General features: G+C 40.2%; 1 protein-coding gene across 6 annotated transcripts in view; it reads right to left on the bottom strand.

Annotated features, from left to right (window-relative positions):
• The window catches only part of LOC105226812 (uncharacterized), a 159,114-nt gene that overhangs the window by 117,512 nt on the left and 27,808 nt on the right, over positions 1-13,794 (bottom strand). For 2 of the 6 annotated variants that reach the window (XM_049462468.1, XM_049462467.1), the window contains exon 9: positions 12,863-13,013. The exons of the other annotated variants lie outside the window; for them this stretch is intronic. In XM_049462468.1, coding sequence (XP_049318425.1) covers positions 12,863-13,013 — 151 coding nt within the window. The remainder of the gene's footprint in view (positions 1-12,862; positions 13,014-13,794) is intronic. 6 annotated transcript variants of the gene reach the window in all.

Raw genomic sequence — 13,794 nt, forward strand, 5'->3', positions numbered from 1 at the left:
TCTTCAAATTCAAAGTGGTGCATCTTTTTAGCGCTGTCTACCGCTGTCGACATACATATACCGAATTAAAGCTTGAACTCTCAGCTAAACGATAAAAAAAAATTCAGCTGCCCCAAATTGCCCCCCTTGAAAAAAACAATGTCAGAATGTCACGAAGATGTAAAAAATTTGCTAAAAGAGACTTAATAAAAGAGAATTTAGTTGTATGGGAGGTGGGCGGATATTATTGAAATTTAACACCAACATATATTTTTGGTACATAAAAATGCTATGTACCAAAAATCAGTGCTGTAGGTCAAAAATTAAGTCTCACCTTATATGGGAGGTGGGCGTAAAATAAAATTTTGTAAAAAATTTTTTTCATTTTTTTCTTGATTGGAATCCAAAACAATGATGTACCAAATGTCATTGTCCTGCGACAACTCCTTATATTTTTAGCCGCAGTATGCACTAGCAGAAACCTATGTGCGGCGCCACTTCCCACACAATGGATTTATTGCGAGAACACTTCGGTGAGCAGATAACTTAAAAGTTTTGACCCGGCGATTGGCCACGAAGGTCGTGTGATGTCACACCGTTAGACTTTTTTCTGTGGTGTTATGCAAAGTCTAAAGTCTATGCATACAAAGTCATTCGCCAGTTAACAGTCGAAATGTTCGAACAAGTCATTGATTATTGGACTCAACAGATAGACCTTTGAGACATGCCGCGACCAACATTTGAAAGGAATAATCTTCAAAAAAATTACAAAGAATGTTCTTTCGAATGATAATAAACATTCCCCATTAAATTTTAAGGTTTTAAAAACTTTTTTTATTTTTTTTATAAACGACCAATATATCGACAAACGTTATTTTTGAAGTTCGTGAACATTAGAACTCAAAATCTACTGAACCGGTAACGGTGTTCACCGCTAAACCACTTTTTTCTTATGGAGTTTCACCGTCACAGGCTTATTTATTAATATTTTTCATTGACATTTTTTTCTAATATAGTTCAAAAGTTGTACAATAATATGCCATTAAATTTAGTAAAATTATATTACTCATGTCTCCGCAAAAAAAAAACACAAATATATCCTTTTTTTGCCTTTAAAACCTTGAACAATCGATAACATACAAAAAACGAAGACCGCGAAGTTTGTTGCCGGCAATAACTGGTCGATGTTCACCTGTAATGTTTACTATCATATACAAGATGTAAACAAAAAGTATCGAATAACTTATGCTGGTCAGCCATTTTTGTATGTTCAGTAAGATTTTTACTGCAGTTTTGGTTCATCGTCAATTTTTGTGCCAAAATTGCTCATTTTCGACCAAAAATTGCGCTGCTTTGACCTTGCTCAGGAGATAATGGACTCAGTGAACCCAGATCGATTCCAGAGGGTGATAACTGGTGCGAATTATGGATTTATAGTTAGGAAGAAAAAATTCCAAGAAAATAAGTTCGGTTATTGAGATAGTAAGTGAAGTACTTGCTAATATTTGGTGACAACTCACAAGTAAAATTTTTCAATCAATAAGATTTCAATCCAATCATTATTTTCCCGCAACATGCTGCAAAAAGTGCAAAATAACTTTGTTCACCTAACGAATAAAAAATAATGGACTCATGGCAAGAGCGATGGTGAAAACGGTTTTAAATTTGATAAGCACCATAAGCCTCGATTAAAGTGCGTTAAAATATGTTAACATTTCATCATCTATGAACAAAGTTATTTGGTTCAATAAAACCAAAATTAATCGAATATGATCAGATGGCGGCTCTCATGGGCATGGTTGCCAGTCCAGGCTGGTGTAAAGGATCACAATATAATAAGATTTTGAGGTGGATTACTGCCGGTTTGAGAATATTTTCATGGAAATGAGTTGGGTGGATCCATGATTTAATGCGAGCTACACATTATATTGATATTTTGGAAAACTCATATCTTCCAAGTCTGGATATAAATGGAGCCGAAACATGGCGCAAAAATTACCAATTCATGATTTTGGGATAGAGGGACCAAACTACTTGACCACTGAGCCATTTTAAAAATGAAAATTGCTGTCGATGGGTAAGTTCAAGTGCAACCGAATATTTTATACTCTTGCAGCTGAGACCTATAAAGCTGTTTTGTACCATTTCGAATGTAAAATTTAATATATTTATCTAACGGTCGCCAAAAATTCTTCTAAACTATATCCTCCGCGTGTCTCGACTAGGCAATGTATATAGCTTACAGGCAGGCGTGATCCAGCGAAGGTTGTAGTATTTCATCCTCTTATGATGGACTGCTTTATATGCATCGCAAGGAGGTGAATGGGGGAATACAGCAGCCATTGACATATGGAGATCAATACAGAAATAAAGCGGGATAGGATATTAGACCACCAGTCGCACCGATTTGTTAAGTTGTGTTGCCAGCTCCAATGCAACGGAAGTAAGTTGCGGTGGTTGTAGTTCTACTGCCAAGCCAGTTGAACAGCATATGGTTGCCACAGTCCATGCAGACTCGTACCAAGAAAGCGCTGTAAGCTATAATGACAAAAATGATAAGAGCTGTCCTGAGTAGTTGGAGAAAGTTTCAACTCTAGCAGCAAGAGAGGCCCCTGGAAGAAGCCAAGCAAAAGGGTACTGAAGCAAATGCGCGATATAAGGCAGCTGTCGCGATATGTGGCCGACCCTAAGGCAAGTCGGAAGAGAAAGGTAAAAAAAAACTGCCAGGCACGTAATTGATGCAGTGCCTCAAGGCCAGCGTTTGCGAATCGCATAGGGAAAGAAAAATTGCAGGGATGTGGCCGAGAAGTTGTCACCTAAAATACAAACCAATGTATCATCAAAAATAAATGGAAATCGCTGACAGATATAATAACCAAATTTTACCATTTTATAACGAAAACTTAAATTTTGATTGCATGATAACCATAAATTATAACCACTTTATAACAAAAAGTCAATACATTTTTTTTATTTTCAACGCAGAAAGGGGTACTACGCGAAAGTACTTCAGTCACCCCGGGTGTTCGCTCGGCCAGGGTTATTTTTTCAGAGCGCGGCAGAAGGCCGACGCAAAAAGGAGTACTATGCGAAAGTACTTCAGTCACCCCGGGTATTCGCTCGGCCAGGGTTATTTTTTTAGAGCGCGGCCGAAGGCCGCCAAGGCAGAAAGGAGTACTATGCGAAAGTACTTCAGTCTCCCCGGGTATTCGCTCGGCGAGGGTTATTTTTTTAGAGCGCGGCCGAAGGCCGCCAACGCAGAAAGGAGTACTATGCGAAAGTACTTCAGTCACTCCGGGTATTCGCTCGGCCAGGGTTATTTTTTTAGAGCGCGGCCGAAGGCCGCCAACGCAGAGAGGTTTACTACGCGAAAGTACTTCAGTCACCCCGGGTATTCGCTGATGATTTTATTATAGTATAAAACTGTAATATGTATATAAAAATGTTATATTACAATCATATATACATATAATATAATGTTATCACATGATTTTACTTATCTGTGTTTATTAAATATAAATCACATATTTTTCATATATTCATATATGTATGTATATAGAAAAGTGTTCGCATATTTAATTTTAGCTAGAAAAATCTTTATAGTTTTTTTATAGTTAATAAAGAAAAAAGAATCACTCGCAAGTACAAACAAAGAAAACGCTGTGAAACGCTAAAAAATCCTTCACTTTTGGTTTTTAATGTGTGGCAATGCTGGTTTTCCTCGAAAATATAAACACTCTCTCTAAACTTTTCAGCCAGGAATTTGATAAGTGATTTTAAATTACTAAATTTGGCTGAAAAATTACAAAATAAAAGTGAAAAGTGAACTTATTTCAATGTTAAGAGTGTATATTTAAATATAGTGAGTGAAAATCATGAAAATATTCTGTGAAACATGGAGAAATACCATGTGTCCTTAGTGCAAATTTTGAATTTTTAAACGTGAATATTTTTAAAAATATTAGCTATTTTTACATAATTTTTGGATTTTCCTCCTCTGGAGAAGCCCCCCTATCCGTACATACCCCATTTATACGGAAATTCGGTTTTTTACCCCTCCGCCAAAGTAATCGGAATCGTGCCACAAAAAAGCTTGATGTTTGGGTGCCGCATGATTTGACGCCAAAAAAAAACTTCTGGACCAAATCAACGCGTACGAGATGCTGCTGAAGCGAAACGTACTCGACCTATTTTTGAAGCAGATGGTGACTGGCAACGAAAAATGGATCAGATACGACAATATCAAGCGAAAACGGTCATGGTTGGAGGCCGGTGAATCGTCCCAAACAGTGCCCAAGCTGGGATTGACGGCCAGGTAGGTTTTGCTGTTTGTTGGGTGGGATTGGAAAGGAATCATCCACTATGAGCTGCTCCGATATGGCCAAACGCTTAATTCTACCATCTACTGCGAACAACTGGACCGCTTGAAGCAGGCGATCGACCAGAAGCGTCTAGAATTGGCCAACAAAAAGGGTGTAGTATTCCACCAGGACAACGCCAGACCACACACTTCTTTGATGGCACGTCAGAAGTTACGGGAGCTTGGATGGGAGGTTTTACCTCATCCACCATATAGCCCGGACATAGCGCCAAGTGATTACCGCCTGTTCCGAACCGCCTGTGCGAACGCCCTTGTTGGTGTAAAGTTGAACTCAAAAGAGGCTTGTGAAAAGTGGCTGTCCCAGTTCTTCGCAAATAAGGAGGGGGGCTTCTACGAGGGGGGTATTCTGAAGTTGCCGTCTAGATGGAAACAGATTAACGAACGAAACGGCGCATATTTGAACTAAATCCGATCACTGTAAAACTTTTTATAAAGCATTGAATAAAGAGCAAAAAGGCGAAAGGGAGATATTTGACAACCTAATATTAGCTTCAGGCTTTTCACAGACTACTTAGACTACTCAAGGATGAGACAATACTCCTTGTATCGTGCTGTGTGTCACACGAGGGCCAGGCACCAACAGCGGAGCTCCAAAGACTGATGGCTACATCCAGCGCAAGGTAAAGGCGTTCATAGGTGTGCAACCTATATATGCAGGAACCTGCTTCAGAAACGTCCTAGACATAACGCACTATACCAATAGAGATGCAATGGTGAATAACTGGAAAGTGCTAAGAACACCGTAATTCTCTGACTATAGGTATATCTACTACTCCATTACATCTGAGGCTAAAATCAGGCAGGAGATAAAAAAAATCTCAGAAACTGGAATCTCTGCAGGCTGATACTATTATGCAAAAGATGTAGACGTTTCGTATATAAAATACAGCTCTTGTAGCAACCTTGTTAAGATCCGCGTCGCTCGGTGTTTGACTTTTAATATCAAATATCTGTTTGATTTGTATGATCAAACGTTAAAACTCAAATAAGATTCTTTAGATCCTTACCACTGGTGGGGAGGAAATAAAGACCTATATGTGTATAAACTGCACACCACATGGGGTTGTTTTTAACTGTATAATGCAATACATGTGTGTGCGTGTGTTTTCGCATTGTTTATGCTGTATGGTTTGGGATTACTTTCAAGTGCACAAGTGCATTTGTAATCAATTGCCCAAGCCTACGTAAATATGTTTATATGATATTCCTTGAGTGCTTCCGTATTGCATATAAATGCATACGTGCCTCCTGGCAAATCAACAACCGACCAGATATTCACCATGCGCCAAATCTTGGAAAAGACCCGTGAAAGGAGAATCGACACACACCACCTATTCGTCGATTTCAAAGCTGCTTTCGACAGCACGAAAAAGTGCTGCCTTTATGCCGCGATGTCTGAATTTGGTATCCCCGCAAAACTAAAACGGCTGTGCAAACTGACGTTGAGCAACACCAAAAGCTTCGTCAGGAACGGGAAGGACCACTCTGAGCCGTTCGATACCAAACGTGATTTCAGACAAGGCGACTCCCTATCGTGCGACTTCTTCAACCTGCTGCAGGAGAAAATATTTCGAGCTGCAGAACTTAATCGAGCAGGTACAATCTTTTATAAGAGTTTACAACTGCTGACGTATGCCGATGATATTGACATCATAGGCCTCAACCCCTGCGCCGTTAGCCGGAACGATGGCAAGACGAAATATCTCCTGTTATCAAACAAACAGTCGTCGCACTCGCGAATTGGCTCTCACGTCACTGTTGACAGTCATAACTTTGATGTCGTAGATAATTTCGTCTATCTTGGAACCAGCGTAAACATCACCAACAATGTCAGCCTGGAAATTCAACGCAGGATAACTCTTTCCAACAGGTGCTACTTTGGACTAAGTAGGTAATTGATCCTCCTCTTATGATGGACTGCTTTATATGCATCGCAAGGAGGTGAATGGGGGAATACAGCAGCCATTGACATATGGAGATCAATACAGAAATAAAGCGGGATAGGATATTAGACCACCAGTCGCACCGATTTGTTAAGTTGTGTTGCCAGCTCCAATGCAACGGAAGTAAGTTGCGGTGGTTGTAGTTCTACTGCCAAGCCAGTTGAACAGCATATGGTTGCCACAGTCCATGCAGACTCGTACCAAGAAAGCACTGTAAGCTATAATGACAAAAATGATAAGAGCTGTCCTGAGTAGTTGGAGAAAGTTTCAACTCTAGCAGCAAGAGAGGCCCCTGGAAGAAGCCAAGCAAAAGGGTACTGAAGCAAAAGCGCGATATAAGGCAGCTGTCGCGATATGTGGCCGACCCTAAGGCAAGTCGGAAGAGAAAGGTAAAAAAAAACTGCCAGGCACGTAATTGATGCAGTGCCTCAAGGCCAGCGTTTGCGAATCGCATAGGGAAAGAAAAATTGCAGGGATGTGGCCGAGAAGTTGTCACCTAAAATACAAACCAATGTATCATCAAAAATAAATGGAAATCGCTGACAGATATAATAACCAAATTTTACCATTTTATAACGAAAACTTAAATTTTGATTGCATGATAACCATAAATTATAACCACTTTATAACAAAAAGTCAATACATTTTTTTTATTTTCAACGCAGAAAGGGGTACTACGCGAAAGTACTTCAGTCACCCCGGGTGTTCGCTCGGCCAGGGTTATTTTTTCAGAGCGCGGCAGAAGGCCGACGCAAAAAGGAGTACTATGCGAAAGTACTTCAGTCACCCCGGGTATTCGCTCGGCCAGGGTTATTTTTTTAGAGCGCGGCCGAAGGCCGCCAAGGCAGAAAGGAGTACTATGCGAAAGTACTTCAGTCTCCCCGGGTATTCGCTCGGCGAGGGTTATTTTTTTAGAGCGCGGCCGAAGGCCGCCAACGCAGAAAGGAGTACTATGCGAAAGTACTTCAGTCACTCCGGGTATTCGCTCGGCCAGGGTTATTTTTTTAGAGCGCGGCCGAAGGCCGCCAACGCAGAGAGGTTTACTACGCGAAAGTACTTCAGTCACCCCGGGTATTCGCTGATGATTTTATTATAGTATAAAACTGTAATATGTATATAAAAATGTTATATTACAATCATATATACATATAATATAATGTTATCACATGATTTTACTTATCTGTGTTTATTAAATATAAATCACATATTTTTCATATATTCATATATGTATGTATATAGAAAAGTGTTCGCATATTTAATTTTAGCTAGAAAAATCTTTATAGTTTTTTTATAGTTAATAAAGAAAAAAGAATCACTCGCAAGTACAAACAAAGAAAACGCTGTGAAACGCTAAAAAATCCTTCACTTTTGGTTTTTAATGTGTGGCAATGCTGGTTTTCCTCGAAAATATAAACACTCTCTCTAAACTTTTCAGCCAGGAATTTGATAAGTGATTTTAAATTACTAAATTTGGCTGAAAAATTACAAAATAAAAGTGAAAAGTGAACTTATTTCAATGTTAAGAGTGTATATTTAAATATAGTGAGTGAAAATCATGAAAATATTCTGTGAAACATGGAGAAATACCATGTGTCCTTAGTGCAAATTTTGAATTTTTAAACGTGAATATTTTTAAAAATATTAGCTATTTTTACATAATTTTTGGATTTTCCTCCTCTGGAGAAGCCCCCCTATCCGTACATACCCCATTTATACGGAAATTCGGTTTTTTACCCCTCCGCCAAAGTAATCGGAATCGTGCCACAAAAAAGCTTGATGTTTGGGTGCCGCATGATTTGACGCAAAAAAAAACTTCTGGACCAAATCAACGCGTACGATATGCTGCTGAAGCGAAACGTACTCGACCTATTTTTGAAGCAGATGGTGACTGGCAACGAAAAATGGATCAGATACGACAATATCAAGCGAAAACGGTCATGGTTGGAGGCCGGTGAATCGTCCCAAACAGTGCCCAAGCTGGGATTGACGGCCAGGTAGGTTTTGCTGTTTGTTGGGTGGGATTGGAAAGGAATCATCCACTATGAGCTGCTCCGATATGGCCAGACGCTTAATTCTACCATCTACTGCGAACAACTGGACCGCTTGAAGCAGGCGATCGACCAGAAGCGTCTAGAATTGGCCAACAAAAAGGGTGTAGTATTCCACCAGGACAACGCCAGACCACACACTTCTTTGATGGCACGTCAGAAGTTACGGGAGCTTGGATGGGAGGTTTTACCTCATCCACCATATAGCCCGGACATAGCGCCAAGTGATTACCACCTGTTCCTGGCGAACGCCCTTGTTGAACTCAAAAGAGGCTTGTGAAAAGTGGCTGTCCCAGTTCTTCGCAAATAAGGAGGGGGGCTTCTACGAGGGGGGTATTCTGAAGTTGCCGTCTAGATGGAAACAGATTAACGAACGAAACGGCGCATATTTGAACTAAATCCGATCACTGTAAAACTTTTTATAAAGCATTGAATAAAGAGCAAAAAGGCGAAAGGGAGATATTTGACAACCTAATATTAGCTTCAGGCTTTTCACAGACTACTTAGACTACTCAAGGATGAGACAATACTCCTTGTATCGTGCTGTGTGTCACACGAGGGCCAGGCACCAACAGCGGAGCTCCAAAGACTGATGGCTACATCCAGCGCAAGGTAAAGGCGTTCATAGGTGTGCAACCTATATATGCAGGAACCTGCTTCAGAATCGTCCTAGACATAACGCACTATACCAATAGAGATGCAATGGTGAATAACTGGAAAGTGCTAAGAACACCGTAATTCTCTGACTATAGGTATATCTACTACTCCATTACATCTGAGGCTAAAATCAGGCAGGAGATAAAAAAAATCTCAGAAACTGGAATCTCTGCAGGCTGATACTATTATGCAAAAGATGTAGACGTTTCGTATATAAAATACAGCTCTTGTAGCAACCTTGTTAAGATCCGCGTCGCTCGGTGTTTGACTTTTAATATCAAATATCTGTTTGATTTGTATGATCAAACGTTAAAACTCAAATAAGATTCTTTAGATCCTTACCACTGGTGGGGAGGAAATAAAGACCTATATGTGTATAAACTGCACACCACATGGGGTTGTTTTTAACTGTATAATGCAATACATGTGTGTGCGTGTGTTTTCGCATTGTTTATGCTGTATGGTTTGGGATTACTTTCAAGTGCACAAGTGCATTTGTAATCAATTGCCCAAGCCTACGTAAATATGTTTATATGATATTCCTTGAGTGCTTCCGTATTGCATATAAATGCATACGTGCCTCCTGGCAAATCAACAACCGACCAGATATTCACCATGCGCCAAATCTTGGAAAAGACCCGTGAAAGGAGAATCGACACACACCACCTATTCGTCGATTTCAAAGCTGCTTTCGACAGCACGAAAAAGTGCTGCCTTTATGCCGCGATGTCTGAATTTGGTATCCCCGCAAAACTAAAACGGCTGTGCAAACTGACGTTGAGCAACACCAAAAGCTTCGTCAGGAACGGGAAGGACCACTCTGAGCCGTTCGATACCAAACGTGATTTCAGACAAGGCGACTCCCTATCGTGCGACTTCTTCAACCTGCTGCAGGAGAAAATATTTCGAGCTGCAGAACTTAATCGAGCAGGTACAATCTTTTATAAGAGTTTACAACTGCTGACGTATGCCGATGATATTGACATCATAGGCCTCAACCCCTGCGCCGTTAGCCGGAACGATGGCAAGACGAAATATCTCCTGTTATCAAACAAACAGTCGTCGCACTCGCGAATTGGCTCTCACGTCACTGTTGACAGTCATAACTTTGATGTCGTAGATAATTTCGTCTATCTTGGAACCAGCGTAAACATCACCAACAATGTCAGCCTGGAAATTCAACGCAGGATAACTCTTGCCAACAGGTGCTACTTTGGACTAAGTAGGTAATTGAGAAGCAAAGTCCTCTCTCGACGAACAAAAACAAAATTCTACAAGTCACTCATAATTCCCGTCCTGCTACATGGTGCAGAGGCTTGGACGATGACAACAACTGATGAGTCGACGTTGCGAGTTTTCGAGAGAAAAGTTCTGCGAAAGATTTATGGTCCTTTGCGCATTGGCCACGGCGAATATCGCAGTCGATGGAACGATGAGCTGTATGAGATATATGACCACATTGACATAGTTCAGCGATAGTTCATGTTGTCCGAATGGACGAAAAAACTTCAGCTCTCAAAGTATTCGACGCAGTACCCGCGGGGGAAAGCAGAGGAAGAGGAAGAACTCCACTGCGTTGGAAGGACCAGGTGGAGAAGGACCTGGCTACGCTTGGAATATCCAATTGGCGCCACGTAGCGAAAAGAAGAAACGACTGGCGCGCTGTTGTTAACTCGCCTACAAGGTCTGTCGCAAATGTAACAGGACTGTTAAAAATTCCTTGTGCTTCGATACAGCATTTAGCCCGGTCAATTAGCATTTCAAATGAGTGGTTAATGCCATTTTTCGAAATGCTCTTGAGAATATCGGTCGTCGAATTTTGGATAGCTGAAATGTCCTGAAACCAGTATCCTTTCATGGGCAAATTAAGTTTTACAAATAGGTAAAAATCACAGGGTGCCAGATCAGGTGAGTAGGGTGAGTGATCAATGGATAATAAGGAGTTTTTTGTCAAAAAATCAGTGACAAGCGTCGACCGATGACACGGCGCATTATCGTGCAACAGGCGCCAGGACCCTGTCTCACGGTATTGTGGTCGGGCACGACGAATGTGACAAAAGACGCTTCATAACACCAAGGTAAAACACAGCATTAATCGTTTGGCCAGGTGGGACGAACTCTCGATGTACAATACCCTCGGAATCGTAAAAACAAATCAGCATTGTCTTTATTTTTGACTTCTGAAGACAACATTTTTCGGTGATTGCTCTCGTCCTCACGACCTTCTTGGAATCGCTTAAACCACTCATGCACATTACTACGGGATAGGCACTGATCACCATACACTTTTTTCATCATTTGAAATTTTTCAGTAAATATTTTCCAAGTTTAAAACAAAATTTAATATTTGCTCTTTGTTCAAAATGCATTTTACGGCCGATAACCAAAAGCTGCTGTCACTATTTGATTGATAACATCCATTGTAGTTATCCAATTGTCTTAATATTTTCACGAAATGTCAACAAGAGATCAAACTTTTTATTTCATATACCCACCAATTGGCGCCACCAGAAACAGTGATATTTAAAAAGTTCTGTTTCTTTTGCGACAGGCCTTGTATAATCGCGTAAGCGGTGTCTTCGCCAGTAAAGAAGCAGAAGTTGCATATAAATTCATGTGTATTCATGTACGTTTTGTACTGCCTCTGCCTTATTTAATATATGTGACTGTATAATTTATTACAATAGTAAGATTTTTCTTATCTTATTTAACATTTGTGAAATATATAAAAGGCTTAAATATAATGTTGTTGTTCGTCCTTTGGTAGCAACGGACATGTTGAATTTTGAATACTCGGTATAAATCGCAAGAGTTGGGAGGGAATGAGGAACAACTGTGTGCACTTTCCTGTCTGTAAGGACGCGATCAGTCCGAACTATGAAGGGATTAGTGCTGTAAACTTTTCCGAATATACCATTAGACATTGATAGAATAGGTAATCCTCTAATTCGACTCCTACAAATCCCCCTGTACGAAGGAATCCGTCCCTGGCTAAACGCCTGAAGTTCAGCTATGTACCGCACTCATGGATAGAGGACCGCAGGCAGGTAGAAACAACCGAACCTACTCGATCGAGTTTAGGCCTATAAGCTTAACTACCTTCCTGCCGAAAACATTACAGAAAATCTTAGATGCGCATACCACGCAGCGCCCCTGCAGTGGAAGCTTGTCCAAACCGCAACGTGCTCTAGAACATAAGTGCCATATGAAGACAACATTGCCATATTAATAACGCAGAGACGCCTACAGACCATTAGCAGTTTTATGACATTACTGCCAATGCAGTCTAGAAACTAGCGGGTCTTAAGTTGAATCCACTAGGAAATACAAAAGTCCTCCATGGAGACTATATTCGATGACTGTAAGACAGGGTTAAATAAATAAAGCAACTATTAACATAAACTGCATTTAAATTCCAGGACTGAGGACATCTTCACAAGGAATAGAATAATTTACGGCAGCTTACTTAGGTGATATTACCACCAAACTTTTAACAGATGCTCCTACATTTGTAGAGGGAGCGTCTTGTTTAGTGAGACACATTTTATCCTAAGGTTGGTCTTTTGAAAATTTAACTCTTTGGATGTTGACGGTTTAACATCTTGGGGGCAAGGTGAAGAAAGACTTATAAGGTCAATTTTAAAAGTACTCTTCTGTACAGAAGAACTATGTTTTACTTCATCAGAAGGACGTTTACGCTTAGGGTGAGCTTGGAGAAATCATAAGAATCATTTAGTGTAGTAGTGTGAAAAAAAGTTCAATCATAATTTGAGATGAGTGTATAATGGCTCACGAATATTTTCGAACCATTGCACAGAACTATGGAATATTTAAGCGACAATCATGAAACTTACCCACGACAGTCGAGTCTACTTAATCGGAACATACACGGATTTTTATCCGGCCAAGGACTGTCAGCTCGGTAGAATTCTGCCGATGCAACAAGTTTTCGGTGGTGCTGCTTTAGTACTGTCTGGAAACTACCGACAGATCGGTAATTTTTGGCTGATATTAAGAAAATGATATTAGCAATTAATGTTTAAGCAACCGTTCTTATTCTGATGTGAAACATGTGTTCAAAAAGTATCGCGAATTTTGAATTTTTGGCGGGTTACGTATATTCGAATTTTTTGTGGCGTTATGTGGGTACTCATGTCTCTCACTTATGCCGACAAGCTCGGCCATTTTGAATGTTCATTTAATTGTTGACAGCTGCTTTGCTTGCACGTGTTTTGGATCGTATTCGATTTTTACCTATCAAAAAAATTGCACCACGATAACGCCCCTGCTCACACATCGTTGCTTGTGCGCGACTTTTTGGCCAAAAACAACACACTAATGATGCCGCAGCCACCGAATTCCCCAGATCTGGCTCCCTGAGACTTTTTCTTGTTCCCTAAACTGAAGAGGCCCATGAAAGGACGACGTTACGCTTCTCTTGACGAGATAAAGACGGCATCGAAGGAGGAGCTGAAGAAGATAAAAAAAATGATTTTTTGAAGTGTTTCGAAGATTGGAAAAACCGTTGACACAAGTGTATAATATCTCATGGGGATTACTTTGAAGGGGACAAAATAGATATTCATGAATAAATAAATAATTTTTGAAAAAACACAAAATTCGCGATACTTTTTGAACACACCTCGTATTATGAGTTGATATGATTGTCCGACCAGTGGGACGGAATTCATTATATTAGGGATATAAGGTTTCAACCAATTGCATTCATATTCAGCGTTAAACCACACAATTTTTAAGATAAATTCTCCATTTGCTTTTAATAAAG

This window comes from Bactrocera dorsalis, chromosome 1, assembly GCF_023373825.1.
Source record: "Bactrocera dorsalis isolate Fly_Bdor chromosome 1, ASM2337382v1, whole genome shotgun sequence".
NCBI lineage: Eukaryota > Metazoa > Arthropoda > Insecta > Diptera > Tephritidae > Bactrocera > Bactrocera dorsalis.